At 39.3% G+C, this 17,114-nt stretch overlaps 1 protein-coding gene across 1 annotated transcript; it reads right to left on the reverse strand.

Moving 5' to 3' along the window:
- Window positions 1–1,047: 1,047 nt before the first annotated feature.
- Window positions 1,048–4,593, reverse strand: LOC119720374 (polyamine oxidase 7-like). Its single transcript, XM_038190034.1, has 2 exons — window positions 3,125–4,593; window positions 1,048–2,719 (listed from the first exon to the last, which is right to left on the reverse strand). The coding sequence occupies exons 1-2, from the start codon at window positions 4,188–4,190 to the stop codon at window positions 2,256–2,258; spliced, it is 1,530 nt and encodes a 509-aa protein (XP_038045962.1). The 5' UTR covers window positions 4,191–4,593; the 3' UTR covers window positions 1,048–2,255.
- Window positions 4,594–17,114: the final 12,521 nt, after the last annotated feature.

The raw sequence follows: 17,114 nt of genomic DNA on the forward strand, positions 1-17,114 counted from the left end.
GGACCCCGCCGAGTATGCCTCATTTAATGAGGCATATGCCCTTAATTTAGGCTGACATAATATTAAGAATGCCTTTGTTTGGATGTATGTATGTTTTCTTGTTTGTTTAAGTATCAACTGATTGCAAGCAGAAAGAACTAAGTGTTTGGTCCTATTTTCTATATTTTTTAGGCGTAACCATTGTGATACCTTGGCGGATGAAAAACACTTTCATGGCAGGAAGGAGCATAGCTAATCAGCGCATAGAAGCTTGGTGGTCAATCCTCCGCAAGGCATGCTCCCAGTTTCGGATGAACATACTCGGAGAGCTTTAGGATGATGGCGAGTTCTCAGGAAATTTGATGAACAAAGAGCTGGTACCGGTTCGCTTTTGTTTCATGCGAATGATCCAGGTAGGAATACAGGAGCAAATGAATACTGAGAGCAAAAAAGACGAAATCGTTAGAGTTTGGAACTACCATCGTCACCTGTTTCGCAACAGTACTGTACAGGGAGACCAGCTGTGATGTATGCTTCGCCAGAGATTTATAACGCAAAGAGATCAACTCATGGCAGTGGATGTGGATGATGCAGAAGTCTGCATCGGTGACGCGAATGCACATTCATTAGTGATGGGCAGGACTTGTTTGATCTATGTGTTGAACTTATGGAAGAGAATAATCTTGATCCACCAGCCACTGTACAAGATGTACATCATGTATTGAGATACGTCATCTTGCCGCTTCTGTAAATCATCCATGAAAAGAAGTGTATAACTATACAAGCATCTTGTCTGCGTGTTACGATTTCATTTTTCTTCCTCCCCAAAGCAGGGTTTCAGCTGTCATCAGTCGCCATTGTCGCCAAATTGCGAACATTTACAAACTCACGCTGTAATCCTGCGCGATTGGCGAGGAAAGATTGTATTGAGCACTGAATTAAAAAGTATGTGGCTGCAAACGAAATTGCTTTTATTTTGAACCTTCTTTTTAATTTGCCAAAAACGACACAAACTTTAACCCACCTCCTGACCCTCTAAAGATTACATGAAGAAATCCTCAAATGATGATCCTTAACAATGAAAGATCCAATTATCTGGACTTTTAATGATCTGATTATTGGAAAGCAATAAACCAGGAAATAATTAAAGGAACAAAACTTGTGTCTCGCAATATTCTTTTAAGTTAGGACCCTTGGAGCACACTAATTTGTTTCAGTCTTATTGTTGTGGCCCATGTATTCTTATCTTCGCATATAACGCATATTTTGAGCTTTGACACAAATTAAACATAATGACTGAATTCGAATTGCAGTTTTGATGCACAGTCCTTTTTATTTAAGCGTAGAAAAGAAACAATAACATACAAATCACGGCAGCCTCTTACAAAAAAAAATACACCAAATAAAATAATAACCACGTGCCACTTTCCCTCAAGGGTACCCGGGGAGCCGGGAAAAGTGAAAAACGTGAAAAACAGTGAAAACGAACAGTTAGCAAAACATGTTGGTCAGGTATATTCAGAAACTGAAATAGGTTAATGTTGACAATGGAAATCAAAAGCTGTGGCACTGCATCATGCTTTCAGAGTTTTTTACTAAATAATTTGAAAGAAATGGCAAAAGCAATAGCAATAATAGTTATACTTGACTAGTAACTGGGATAAGTTAATTGTGACGTTGCTACTTTTTAACTGAATTACATACGCAAATGAACCACAAAGGGAACTTTAAAACAATGAATTAAATGCTGAAATACAAAGACTAGTTAGTGCCGAATGCACTAGTTGTTGCGTATGGCGTGAAATTTGAAGTTTGCTTGTCAACAATAGGGTCTCTTTTGTGTGTACGAACTGCCACACACACAGGGTTTACACGTAGGGTAATAGCAGGCGCGGATCCAGAGGTGGGGGTTTTTATACGCACGACCGATTACCCATGCAAGTGCTTAGAAAATATTAACACGAAAAAAAACAAATCTAACAAATACACTAAAAAATACATTAGTGCATTATAAAACGTACAAGTACATGTTTAAGGCCTACGTATACATTGTTTTAATTTTAATACGGCTTTAAAAAAATATAGAGGAAACCAACTTTACTTAATTTCATTATTCACCGTTAGAAATGACACACCAACATGGTCAAACTATAAATTGCATCAACAGCGATTAGATACCATGATAATCTCGAGAGAGCCACTGCTATATGCTTTAAACCCAATTTCCGTTGATAATTTTTTAGTGATAACCAACTTCTTGACGCCACCTATAGGACTTAGTTTAAGATATAATATGGTATCAAAAATAGACTGCAAAGACCTAAGAGGGATGCACTGCTATTACGAATGGAGCACGCCAAGTTAGCCTTTTCGCATTCGAGGCCGAACCCTTCAAAGCCCGGGCATTCCGCGAAGTCTTCAAGACACTGCAGCATCTTGCGGGCCTCGCGGTCCCCCGAGTCTAAACCCCCGGCGATGTAGCCATTCAAGTCGTCGGAAGTTGCCTCGCCGCCGAAGAAGAGGCGACCCACTCGGCTCTGGAGTTTCTGGCGGCATTTGGTAGGAACCTCCACGGGGACGTTGCTGTAGGAGCCTTTGGTGAGGGGATTCTGAGACCAGTCAGTCACCAGGATGTCGGTGGCTTCAGGGATGCTGTCACCGTACATGTCACGAAGGACTTGTTGTATCTCGGCTTTGGTCGTTTCCGAAGGTTGTGCCTCAACGCGCCGAGATTCATCGCCTAGTTGATTAAATACAAATTAATAATTGTCAGAGCAAAATGTTGTGAATCAAAACCATTATAGGTCATTGTGACACTGTAGTCAAAGGTGGCGCATCAATGATGAATATAAAAAGTCAGGACCCCCGAAAAACAACCAAGCACGAGAAAGTAACCAATTTTCTTTGGTTACAACTACGACGCGGAGCCTCTTCGTAAACTTCGTAAATTGTGTGGAGAATAATAAGTCTGAAAGATATAGCGCACAACAAGTAAACTGTTGGAGGATATCACGCTAGAAGGATATTTACTAGATATCCACCTGGTAAAATGTTAAGCATGACCACTACTGGTTGGGGTATTAGTACATTAAAAAAAAAAAATTTAAACGAAGTCAATCAAGGAAACTAGGAAACTAGAAATTACCAGCAACAGTGACCAGCATCATTGGTGTCCCGCTAGGAAACAGCCCATCTGCCTGGTAGTTGAGAAACAGTGGAAAATAACCTCTTCTCTCGCTGGCGTAGAGAATCCATTCAGAATCATCCCAAAACTTGCTGGGAAAGCTAACATAGATGTTGGTGTACGCGGCCATCTGAAATTTCTTGATCTCAACATCTTTCCATTCTGGGAGAGACGGGATGAACTGAATCAAATTATTCTGCAAGACGCCAATGCTGAAGGTGATAAGAACGTACTCACTGATGTATCGTGTGCCATCCTCACACGTCACAACTACTGACGCGTCATTTCTGTAATCGATGGATACCACCTTCCGGTTCAGGCGGGTGTGGTTGATGTATGCTGGCGTCTTCAGGAAACCAGCAACCTCATCAAAGATTTGTTCGAATCCTCCTTCGTCAGTGATGTAGTCTATGGTCTCCTCGCTCTGCGGTGCAACAGCTGCTTTGGTAGAAGAAACCTCAGGTGCCTCTCCGTACTCGAAGTCATAATCAAACCATTCAATCGCCTTGTCAATCGCACTCTGTGGTACCCACTCACCAATTCGAAGGGCAGAACGCATGGATATGTCTGGTATATCGTCATTTTTCTTCAGTCTTGCACTCAGTTCGTGAAGTTTTTCGATGCCTTTTTCTAGACGCTCGTAGTTAGCATCGGCCTCGTCAGTCACATCGTGCCCGGTCGCGTTGCGGATAGTCAAGTTGTCATAATCACTCGGGTGACGACCTAAGTCGAGATCGCGGACAATTTGGTCAGTTTTGGAGTATTCTGGGGCTGCCCACAGTGCCCCAAGCCCCACTGTGTAGCCAGCGAATTGTGTGCTCTGGACGCGTCCACCGATCCGATCAGCAGCCTCAACGACGATAAAGTCATCCATTCCAGCATCGTGGAGAGTCCTGGCCGCTTGTAAGCCAGAAGCCCCCGCCCCCAAAATCAAGATTCTGGCTTGATTGTCGGCATGATCGCCAAGTCCCTGTGTGAAGAGACATAATAGCAAAAGATCGAGAAAACCGTACACTTGAGGAAACATGATTGGCTATAATGTAAACGAGCCCGTAATGGAGTAGATCGTCTGACACGTGTATATCTTTCGTGCACTGTAATATGTTGACAGGCTGACCGTGAGGTATAACTTGATTATGTGACCTTTTGTCATTCTAATTCACATGGTCAGCTGATCCTTGATGGCATATCCCATAATAGTTCCTGGGTCCATCTGTATGGGTGTGTTATTTTGTTCTATACCGGATTTTCGCTGGTTACGCATGAGTATATATCTCGTCGACAGAGGTCAGCCGTAAAACCTCAACAGCACTGGGGCTGCATGCATGAAAACACTCTGGTTAAATTTGACTAGAAACCAGTCAAAGCTGCGGCACCCACCTGACCCTGTAGCCAGGCTAGGCCAAGTTCTCGCACTATAGTTGACCAATGGTTAACTAACGTTTGCCCGAACTCTGTCTAGTCGACGGTGGTTGACTACGCTAGTCGACTATTTGGAACCAGCCTACTGGGGTTGGTTGCTTCGCTGGTAACCAATAGCCGCGCGCATTCATAACGCTAGCAGAGAGCCAGGATCCAGAAGTTTTGCGATGACATTTTGACCAGCGTTTGACTAGAGACGTTCGCACGTTGCTATCAGAGCGCAGGCGTAAGGTACGTCACAAATCAACCACTAGTCGACTAATGATCCTTGCCCGAACTTGGCCCTAGCTGTAGTCAGCTAGCTGCGCGTTTGACTAGGTATTTTACAGTGTAGACTTCGGATTTTTAGAACCCTCCCCCTCCCCCGTTTAGCCGCTGACAAATCAAGGGGCCGTCCATAAATTGCGTAAGCACGAAATGCCGACTTTTTAGACCCCCGTACGCATGGCATACGCAGTGGTTCCAATGTCGACTGCTACACAATGTTGCCATTGGGCTTCCAAATACTGTGACGTTATCAAACCGAAAGTTTGAATTTATTAATATATAACCTTAAACATCCATTATAATTTCCATATGTACACAAGTTCTCTACTCCTCATGATGACGTAATCACACAGGAAATACGTACATTTGGTGTGCTGAAATGAATCAAACCAAAAGGGTGCATTTTGTTTTCAGATAAAAGAAATGTTTTTCACGGGAAAGGCTTAATTTCGTGTTGTTGTTGTGGTGGATGAAGTGGGGTTCAAGCGAACTAACGATGACAAGAGGACGTGACACCGTGGTGGAAACGTTGGCTCGAAGGGCAGATCAAGGACCTCCGAAGGGATCTGAGTAGGAGTCGAAATGTATAGTAGCCACCGCACTAAGCTGAAACTACAACGGGGTAGTTGTGTCGCCATCACCATTTGGTTTTGGGTTGGTAATTCTTTCTATCATGTTTTGGGGTTTTTTTCTGTACAATAATTCCATTAACCCCAATAATTTGATACCTAGGAATCTAAATAACACATTCTTGTTGAGATGAGTTGTTTAACTTTATAAGCTGGTGTGATGTTTCCCCTGGGATGCGTTACCGGCTATAATGATACAGATACAGAGATATCGCCGATGGATGGCAGCCATCTTGGATATTTCAAAATAGCCGCCATCTTGGTTTTCATTACCTAACGTTGCACCTGAATATCGTATGAAGTCCACTTTGGTGGCAAACCCTATGTTTTGATACCAAGGAACCCAAGTAAAACATTGTTGACGGGGTACTCCCAATGGATGGCAGCCATCTTGGGTACTTTGGTGGCAAACCCCATAAATTTGATACCAAGGAAATAACACCTTGTTACCTCGATGGATGGTAGGTTTTTCTTGAAAGAATGTTTGATTCCACAGATCGAACAATACTACGAGTGTTACCTCGTGGGCATCAACAGCGCGGTTATAAGGACTGCTGGATATGATTTGATTGACTCTTACCTGACTGTACAGATCAGAAGTTAAAGCAGCAATCCAGACTTGGTCTAAACCTGCGCACTTGTGTTCAATCGACTTTCCCTGGAACTATGGTGATAGCACATACCACTTCCCCTTGTACTAGTTACTGAGATGTTCAAGCTTAATTCGCTGTTCAAGCTTAGTTCAGGAATAAGGCCAATTGCCAACTACAGACAGTATTCACACAGCAGCATAGCCCAATATTTCCAAGAATTGTGCACTTTGTGATATAAGCATGAACTTCGCATGTTGGTTCTTCGTGCCATGATTTTTTTTTTCAGATATGAGGCATTACATATCTGACCTATGGTGACCTTTGAGTGTCAATGACCTTATAACAAGGTCTACGTCATAGGCCTTCATGCAATGAAAAAGATGATCAGATTTGGGAACAATTCATATCTGACCTCCGGTGACCTTTGAGAGGTCAATGACCTTTGTAAACCTTATTTATAGCTATTTGTACTTTTTCTCTTTAAACCCCAATTTTTTTCACGATCCAAGTATAAATGGAAGGTGTTTGTGCTATGAAAAGAATGTGCATATATAGGACATTAATATTTAACCTCTGGTGACCTTCTGAAAGGTCATGACCTATCTATAGATATTGATAAGGTTTACTCTTGTGAATGCCACTTTTTCATGACCCAAGTCTAAAAGTTAACTATTTGTGCCATGAAAAGAATTTTCAGATGTTGGGACTTCATTCCTGACGTCTGATATCCTTCGCGAGTTCATTGAACTTCGTATACATTATTTGTCGCTATTGTCATATTTCTTCATGACCCAAGCCTCAATAGTGCCATAGAAAGGTATTGCACCTATTATTCTACAGTCATGTTATGAATTCAGGGCCCAAATTTAAGACGTGCATTCATAATTCACATTTGTATAAGTCACATTCCATCCAAATCAAATGTTATATTGTAAATCAGTATATTTCATTTTCCTTCAGTTTTTCTACAATTATGCTAAGAAATTAATTAATTAATATATTGACCACTGATTTAAATTATAGTTTCAATTATTGTTTATTTCATAAGTTTTTCACAAACAGGGCCAGGCTCTGTATAAGCTTAGGCTTCTTCCTGGTTCCCCCATCTGTCACCATTTATGTTTAATTGATCAAAGTGTTGTACATGTATTAGCATTCTATTAAGTTTAGTTATTGTAGTAAATAAATTGTTGCATTAGCATTATATTAATTTGTGACAAATGGAAAACAATGCAATACAATACAAAAATTTTGAGGGACCTCTGAACTCCATTTTCCTTTTTCTTAATGGCACACGCAACATGATACAATTGTAATATTTTTTGAGACTGTTTTGCAATGGAATATTTACAAAAAGTATTGACTGAGTTGGGGAGGCGAAATGTCCCTGCCCCCCTCTAAAACTGATAAATCGAGAATATATGTTGAGAAATACAGGAATTTTTTTTGGGGGGGGGAATATGTTTTGACCCCCTCTAGAAAAAATCTTGGCGACGCCCATGCTCTTGTGTGCTTATTACACTCTGTTGCACAGTGGGTCAGAATCGCCTCAAAAGTGTGCCGAAATTCAAAATTAAAATGATAAAAGTGGCAACCTTGAAAAACGTGTTTTGATATATGAAGGAGAAAGCAGTCAACTTGTTACTGCTAGCAGTTCTTACCCATTAGTAGCCAAATTAGAAAATAAAATTCAAAATGTAAAAAACGTAAATTTTTGAAATTATGATCAGTAAATTTGACCCATAAAACACCAAAAAGTGCATTTTTAAAATAAAATTAGTGCGATAGTTAGGATTCTCGCCGATTCCTGCCAAGATTTTAATTTCGACGTTTCCACCCAAGCCTAAGCTTTACGTTGAGGCCAAGGGTTTTTTTGCTAGAATTTGCTATACTGCATGTAAGAGGCGTTTTAAAGGCCCCATGTTCGCCTTTTTTAATGAACTGTACATGGTACTGTACATGTTTATACTTTTAATATAAATACGTGTAAAAAGAAAAAAAGGCACTCTTTTGTAATTGGAGCGATATTCATTAAATTTTTTAAACTTATTTAAGGAAGAAAACATCCTAAAGAATATTTTTCAACCGTATGAAATTTTTTTTGTAAGTTTTTATGGTGTCATATACCCCTGTGAACAGGAAAAAGTACGAATGCTGCTCTTAAAATGATCAAATTTGGCAACTTTGAAAAACGCGTTATGACCTTATGAAAGAGAAAGCAGTCAACTTGTTACTGCGTGCAGTTCTTACCTATTAGTGACCAAATTAGAAGATAAAATTCAAGATTTTATGCAATGCCTCCATATCCAAAAAGGTTCGTCATGGCATGAAGACCCGACATGCCAAGTTTCATGCTTTATCCACAAAGTGCACAATTCTGTCGCGATCGCTTTACTATTGCCAATTATTAACAATCCAGCCCATGAATGGTCAACACTTGTCACCGTGCTAGACCCTTTTCAAACTCATCTGCATCACATGACGAGGCAACCCTGGTCCTGTCATGGTTACACAAGTTCGATACCAAATGGACTTCATACGACATTCGAGTCCAAATTTATTATCCAAATTATGTCCAAATTGGCGGCCATTTCGACATATCCCAGATGGCTGCTATCCATTGGAAGTACCACATCAACAATGATTACTTGGGTTCCTTGGTATCAAAAACATAGCGTTTGCCATTGCAACCAAAATGGACTTTATATGACATTCAGGTGCAATGTTATTATTTAAATGAAATCCAAGATGGCTGCTATTTTAAAATATCCAAGATGGCTGCCATCCATCGGGGATACCTCATCAAGAATGTATTATTTAGATTCCTTGGAATCAAATTAATGGGGTTTGCCACCAAAATGTACTTCATACAACATTCAAGTCAAAATTTATTATGCAAATTAGTTCAAAATGGCGGTCATTTGAAATATCCAAGATGGCTGCCATTCATTGGGAGTACCACATCAACAATGATTTACTTGGGTTCCTTGGTATCAAAAACATGGCGCTGGCCACCAAAATGGACTTCATACGACATTCAGGTGCAACCTTATTATTCAAATGAAATCCAAGATGACTGCTATTTTGAAATATCCACGATGTCTGCCATCCATCGGGGATATACCTCATCAAGAATGTGTTATGTAAATTCCTTAGTATCAAATTTATGGTGTTTGCCACCAAAATGGACTTCATACGACATTCGAGTCCAAATTTATCATGCAAATTAGTTCAAAATGACAGCCATTTTGAAATATCCAAGATGGCTGCCATCCATTGGGAGTACCACGTCAACAATGATTTACTGGGGTTCCTTGGTATCAAAAACATAGGGCTGGCCACCAAAATGGACTTCATATGACAATCAAGTCCGCAGTTATGATACAAATTAGGTCCGAAATGGCGGCCATTTTGAAATCCAAGATGGCCGCCATATGGTAGATGGAAAAATGTTACCAATGGATTTCTCCCTTAGGAAGCTAAAATCTATCCAAATATGAAACCAAAAATTCCTTATTTTAGCAACAAAATTGCAATGGTCAAAAATATGACCCATAATACTAATTGATCTAATTAGGTATGGACTGAGTACCGACGTGTAACCAGAAAGTGTAGTACAAATGAATGGGTGTACGCGTGCGTGTTTGTTCTCGAGCTGAATCACGCGCTAATGTCTTTTACACACATTTTGTGCGCGTGACGTATTCACTTCGGTACTCCATTGCACGCACACACTAGACCAACGATCGTATAGCGCGCGCCGCGATTAGGATCATTGCGCTAGACCACATTGTGTTTTATACAGCAGTACAAAACTTGCGTTTGGAGCGAATGCAGTTACGAACTGAACTTGCCTTTGAAGTGGATGCAGTTAGGAACTGAACTTGCCTTGCAGACTTTGTTTGCATTGTTTTATGACTTACAGTATTAACTTTCATATTGTTAATGTTATGACTTTTAAATCGTTGCTAACTTGAACTTTGAAAGATGAACTTTGAGTTGAAAGATGGAGTGTTCCATTCAACTCGGCTTCGCCTCGTTGAACATTCTATCTTTCAACTCATGAAAATATTCTCACCATTGCACTCATTAACATTCATTATTCGATTTTACCTGTAAACCAAATGATTTTAACTGTAAATCAAATGACAAGGATTTATATGTCAGTTATATAAAACAAATATTGAGTGGCTTTAAATTGTGAAATGGGAGTAATATTATCGCTCGGTAAAATCTGTTCGTTTCCATTTCACTCGGCTTCGCCTCTTGAAATAGAAAAGTCAAGAGTTTACCTTACGATAATATTCCTCCCATTCCACTCTGAGCCACTCAATATTTGTATACTGTACGACACATCACAATGCTTCGTAAAAAAAAAAGGTTACGGATACAATTTTGTATAATGTGCCATCACCTAATCCACAAAATGTTAGGAAAACTGCAACATGTTTTGTTATTGTGGTTCGTGCTCGAAACAGAAATACTCTCAACTAGACTCCACTAGATTTCCCCAAAATTCAAAGACCTACAATCGAATAAGTACATCAATTGTAAAGAAATACAGTGACATATATTGCATGTTGTCATCATTTACACTGCAAGTGATTCTGCCGCCTTTATGTATGAGCAGGTCTCCTTTATGAAAGTTTGAAAATGTCATGGATGCGCAAGAGATGAAGGCTAACTCCAGCTTTACATGTGCTTTTACAAAAAGAACATTTGGTTTATATACAGGTCTTAAAACCAACGTGGAGTTACAGCATGACAAACGAATGGTCTTTTTAATCTTTTTAAGGATTAAAGGGATATGCTTAGTGAACAGATCTCATCCTTGCTGGTTGGCCTTGTATTCTTTCCCTTTTAAAAAGCCCTCCAATTTAAAATGATTGATGGGGGATAATCGTGATTGAATCATCATCATCCAAAGTTTCTGCGATGAACAACACCTGCCCTGTTTTCCGTGCATCTCTCCGCCCACCAATCTCCGTATCCCACCTTCCCACTGCGCCAAACCCAACACTTGCTGGCTGCAATTGAATTAGGGAATTGAATCCGTTTAGTGTTTAGCAAGCTTGATCACCATCGATCAGTACAGTTTGTAATTGGACGAGTTGCATGCGGCACATGTAGTGCGAGTAACCCAATATGCTCCGTGGGCTTACACTGGCGAGCAAAACTATTAGATGCAAGTACAGCAGATAGACTGTGGAGATTTGTCCGCCATATCGGAACTGTCCTGGTATTTCCAAATAAGTCTTTTCTACTATATTTCCCCTCCCTTTCTGTCATACTCCTACCTTACCCCTCCCCTCTCTAGTCTAAACAAAACAAGGTAGCAAGGATTGAATTGATTTCTTTTTTTGAAGAAAAAAAACAAAGACAAGTGCGATTGCACAATAAACTGGCGAAAAATGCGACGCCGATGGCACATATGGAACACCATACTTTTGGTCAATTTTCGGGACAGACAGACCGACCACCAAGTAACATGTAGAAGCTCCTGCCAGAGCTTAAAAATCAAAGGATAGATTTACAACACAATGAGATTCAAATTAGTCCAGCATGCATCTTCGCACAATTCACGCGCAAATGGTGAGCATGCGTGCGTGCACATGGTGCACTTTGTTCCTCTATTCCTCCATGGTTTCTCCCATCTCTCGAAAGTGGTCAAAGCGCCATCTACTGTCCTTACACGGAGTCCACAAGAGGCAACCATGTGCATGGTATGAATAGTGCAAGCACATTGCACTAGTACTATAGTAGGCCCGTGCACACAGTGGATAGATGAGATAATAATTATGATCGTTTACTTGGTACTTTGTGATGTTCCTAGTCGTCCAGAATAACAATTATGATAGAAGTTAGAACAACGCATGTGAATATGCTGATAAAATTCGTTCTTGTAATTCCCGGTGACAACAAAGCAGGATGCTTGGTGTTGAATTTTCTAAAGCTTGTCTTTCACGGATTTGGAACACCTGATCATGAAATGATTCTGATTGTAAGTTAATTGCTTTATCAGAGTATAATTTCTAAGGAAACTTCGGTACAAAACTGAAACTGTGCACACAAAGAATACCTAGAAGAGTTCAGCAGGAACTACCCGAATCATATTCCCAACCATATTGGCTTACACCACAAACAACTCCTGGTTTTCTAGAACTTTGGAGGGGAAAAAAGTTCACTCCTTAATTCCTTATACCTGTCCCACATGTGTCCGCTGAGAAGTAATTGCGCAGTGACTGATTCTATTACATCAAAATATCTGATTCACTAGCAGTGCTCCATCATGTTTTTCCCCTCAAAAAATTGGTCTTAATCTTCCGAATAGCAATCCTGTCCGTCAGTGATCAGGAATTGCCGATTCAAGTCACAGCCTCCGAGGTAATAGGAAATGCTTTCATAAGCGTTTGGCCGCAATATTGGGTTTGACAATTGATTCCCAGGGATTCCGCCTAAATTGCGTTAAACGTAGAGGAGGGAGAGCTATACGAATGGGACTACCGGTCGCGGAGAAGTAAGAAAGAACAGACAAATCCATAATTGGATTGATTACATCCAGACAATTGGTCAAATTCAGTCAGTCTTGGACTAATATGCCCAGCACAAAAGAGCCATTCATTAGTATCCCCTTATGCGTGCCGATCAGACATTGTAAAAGACTGTTATCTTTTGTAAATTTCATTACCGCTCATTCAGCTTTTCTCTCTTCTCTTTGTAGGGAAGGAAATGGCAGCACGATATAATTCACTAAAAGAAATCATCCAAAAGAATGCATCTCTTTTTTCTGGAAAAATACCGTGTCCTTCAAAATATTCTCTGATGAAAGCACGTACTAGATTCTAATTTAACCAATTCTACTTTGTCCACATTTTGGACAATTTTTTTGAAAATGGAGAGGGGGGAGTAGACAACATTTTAATCATTTAACTCATGTAGTTTGATGAAAGAAGCTATGGCATTGGGCAATCTCTTTGATGTAAACACACTTAACGTAAATGAATAGAGCTGGTAAGGAGGAATGGCATGATCATCTTGTCCATTTGCATTGTTGAAAAAACTCGAAAAACTTCATTCGTCTGAATGAAACTGATTGATTGTTGTGATTTTTTTTCGATGAGAACAGCCTCCTCATAAAAGTTAGGGATAAAAAAAAAATTGGAAAATGACTGACATTTTATAATAATGGCAAACATTTTTCACAAAAACGAAGAACCCTGCGACCTTGTTTTTGAAAGAGAGCCTTTCCCTGTGTCATTAGCATTTCATTTTGCAAATATAAATGAGAAAAATATGAGAGATGCATTATCTATTTCATGATGCATAATCTGCTTCAGTAATTGATTAAAAGAAAGTGTGATGCACATTCCTGCGCGTTAACTGTATTTTTTGGTCTACTTTGTTGTCCATGGTTAGTTTTCGACAACTTTTGAGGGATGGCATACCATGATCCTCATCCTCAACGTTTTACCTACTTCATCAAGGAAATGACATTAAATCTGGTCAAGTTCCCTGCACAACCCAATAGTTACCTACTCTCCCCAAAACTGTCTCTCTCAACACTTGCGCTAACATGTCCCTTTGTGGATACTATTAAGAAATTTAACAGATATCAGAAAGGTATATAGGCCTAAGGCACTCATTTGTTATCAACGTTTTTTTTTAAATCAGGAAGTCCGGCCATTATAGAACACTAAATCCTTGTAGATAAGTCCATAAGTATGAGAAGTTAATGCTAACAGCTTACAACGCACAGGCATCACTTGTAGCATGCAACATAGCATAGAGGCCAAGGCAAGGCAAGCCAGCTATACCATGTGAGCCAGGACCAACTGACCTGGCCTGACCATGGCCTGACCAAGGGCTGTGGCTGTCTGGATGGCGGCAGTTGCCAATATATTTCAACCTATAATGGAGGCCTATCTGCTGATGTTGCCGAGGACAGTCATCACCACTCTTGGGTCGATCAACAAAAACGATAGCGCAGAATGCAAAATTCCTTTTTAAGTAGAGATTTAAATTTCAGAATTTAATCTCTTAACTTCTTACAGACAAAAGACTTCTGCTCTGTCATAATGTTAAACAAATTCGCCTTTAAAATGTGATACTTTCATGAAGCGGGACCACACAACATGTAAAACACACACACTAACGATTTCATCAGACATGTATTTAATTGTTTTGTCACAGTCCCATTAAGATACATCTCTGTGAAATCCTGGAGGTGTAAACATGCAAATTGTTTAGCAAAATTTAGTCCCAGTAGTGATGGCAGTTTTCAATGTTTGTAAACAAAAGAAATATCTATATATATTATCCTCACAATTGATTACAATAGGTAAGTCTTGAAGTTATATACAGAATATATATGAGTAGACCTAAGATTCGGAAGCGAGCATCTCAAAGATACCAAGGTATCACCCGTCTTAGGTTGGCATTCCACGGTCGCGCTGAACCACCTTAGGGGTGACTCAAGTATATTCGGTTTCAGACAGACAAACAAACTGAAGTTTCCATTGACCAGACCCAGGAGTCACTTTGAATTACTGTAAATGTTTTGCATGTACAGGGCGAGTCAAAAAGAAAATGACCTGGATTAATTTTTTTTACCTTAAAAACAAACAAATTAAATTTGTCACACTAATGAAGCATGTAACGAGCATGTTCTTCCACTTGTGTGAACAAACAAATATATATTGAAATCGTCTATGCATAATGTTTTACTTGAAGAACCCATTTTTACAGCTGTCCATGGAGTGCAATTTTTTTAAGCTATTCAGCTGAGTGAGAACCAGAGATTACACACAGGCGTTCAAGTGCAAATGAGATTTTTAAGTGGTTGGTAGACAGCTGAATTTTGTGGTATCTATTAAAATAGAGATTACAATATGCAAATTACGTGAAATTTTCACAGCCAATTACATATTCTTTTTTCCTATGTTATTGTTATCAAATGGATCGAGCCACGTATCTTTTAAAATTTGGTCATTTTCTTTTTGACTCACTTAGTTACTCCTAATTATAAGATTTGAGGCTTTGCATGGTGGGGTATCGGTATCGTTTCGGTTTTGCGGTAACACCATGCGGTAATAACTACTGCTTAGAAGATATTAGTTCTGAGAAGAACTTGTCCTGCTTATTATCAACTTGCTAAGTAGTTTTTTGGGGGGGTTTTTTTTTTGTTTGTTTGTTTGTTTGTTTGTTCTGTTTAGAACAGTCCTGCTGTAAGTCCTGCTGTAAGAGACCAAAGACAAGTTCTTTTAGAACTTACAGCAGGACTGTTCTAAACAGAACAAAAAACAAAACTACTTAGCAAGTTGATAATAAGCAGGACAAGTTCTTCTCAGAACTAATATCTTCTAAGCAGTAGTTATTACCACATGGTGTTACCGCAAAACCGAAACGATTACTCCTAATTGTTTCAAACTTAACTTAGGAATAATTTGGTTCGGCGCAGCTCTTGGGAAAGCCAGACTGAAATGATGTTATGTTCTGAACAAATTCACATTGTTAACTTTTTTAGGGCAACCAGGATCCCAGAAAATGCAAACAAATCCCCTATATCTATTTGTACTGCTTAAATCAATTACAATGAAGTTGAAGCCTTTTCAATCCATGCGCCATTTCTTGAGACCAATTATAGAGTTTGAATTGACCTTATAACCATGTGTGTGGAGTTATGGCTTTTCGTGTAGATACATGTATTGAAAACAGTCGCTACTGTATACACTACAATGTATAATCCTGCTTCTTTCTTAAAGGGAATGTACATCATTGGCTTTTGCTGTAATTTTCAGAGATTAACTATTTGAGGGGTTAGTATAGTAGATCAAATATTGTTTAACTGACATATTTGAAGTTATGTTTTCGAAAATGCTTGAAAAACCAAGAAAAACAAAACTGTTTAAGTAGTCTGGTTCCCTGACTCCACTAAAGATAAAATGGATCAATTTATAGATGTCTGAAAATTGTAAGAAAAGGGAACCAGTCTAGCTGGCCTGCACCCGTTCATGAACATGTAAACCAATAGCAAACAAAATTTGGACTGAAAAAATTGTAAATTTGGAGCAGTAGTTGAAAAATAGTTAGGTTTTTCCAACGGTGGTCGGCCGACCACCGTTGGAAATGTATACAAAAATACCATTTTCTTGAAAATGACTCGACACCAGGTGCCATAATTTTACAGGACGCTTTAGACTGTCATTGACCAACATCCTAGTAAGGTATTTAGTAAAAACTTGGTAGTTTTATTTTTCGATGTTTGCAAATGTTGTATATTCCCTTTAAGGCACCTTATGAAATAAACGCACCTTATGGAGGCCAATGCAATTTGTTATTTTTGTAATATATATACTAAACAGACAAATAGTACACGGAATATTACAAACTACAGTAATTGCATGCTATTATGCAATCTTCTGTGTCCTACATGTATTTCAGGACAAAAAAAAAATTGTAAATTATAAAGTTTTAAAGTAACTCACTTTTTACACAGACTTGGCAAACAGAAAACGATATTTTAAATTGGCAAAGACGTTTAAACAACATAAAAACTACTCTATGTGGCGTTAGCTTCTATACTTGGCAAACATGTGCATGGCACTTTCGTACAAATTCATGTGTAATGTAAACATAAAATAATGTGAATTTCTCGTTACACGCTTTTTGCACTTGGAAGACAAGTAATAATGTTAGTTTGTACATAATCAAACATGAAATATGTGATAGATTAAAAATAAAGTCATGGAGTTTAGCAGTGACACGATAAATTTCTTGGACTCCAGTAACTCATATAATATAGTCCCATTAGCCTTATATTCACAGTAATAAAATAAATCTCTAAAAATTCCCTCCAAATCCTCCAAATTTCTCAGATAAGGCCAACCCCCCAACCCCCGGCAGTAACCTCTCTGGATCCCCCTTGGTCTCTTCCCTCATACTCCTGGGTGGAGAGAGGCAGTTGTCTTGCCCAAGGACATAAGCACCATGTTCCCCGGGCTTGAACCCATGTACCATGGCACATGAGTCAAACACGCCAAT

This window comes from Patiria miniata, unplaced genomic scaffold (genome assembly GCF_015706575.1).
Source record: "Patiria miniata isolate m_02_andy unplaced genomic scaffold, ASM1570657v1 HiC_scaffold_13, whole genome shotgun sequence".
Classification (NCBI taxonomy): domain Eukaryota; kingdom Metazoa; phylum Echinodermata; class Asteroidea; order Valvatida; family Asterinidae; genus Patiria; species Patiria miniata.

What these genes read in the sequence shown, in the direction of transcription:
- LOC119720374 (XM_038190034.1), bottom strand. Translation starts at nt 4,190, where the DNA reads ATGTTTCCTCAAGTGTACGGTTTTCTCGATCTTTTGCTATTATGTCTC. An exon ending in GATGCTGGTCACTGTTGCTG is followed by an intron (nt 2,720 to 3,124) that starts GTAATTTCTAGT and finishes TTAATCAACTAG; the next exon opens with GCGATGAATCTCGGCGCGTT.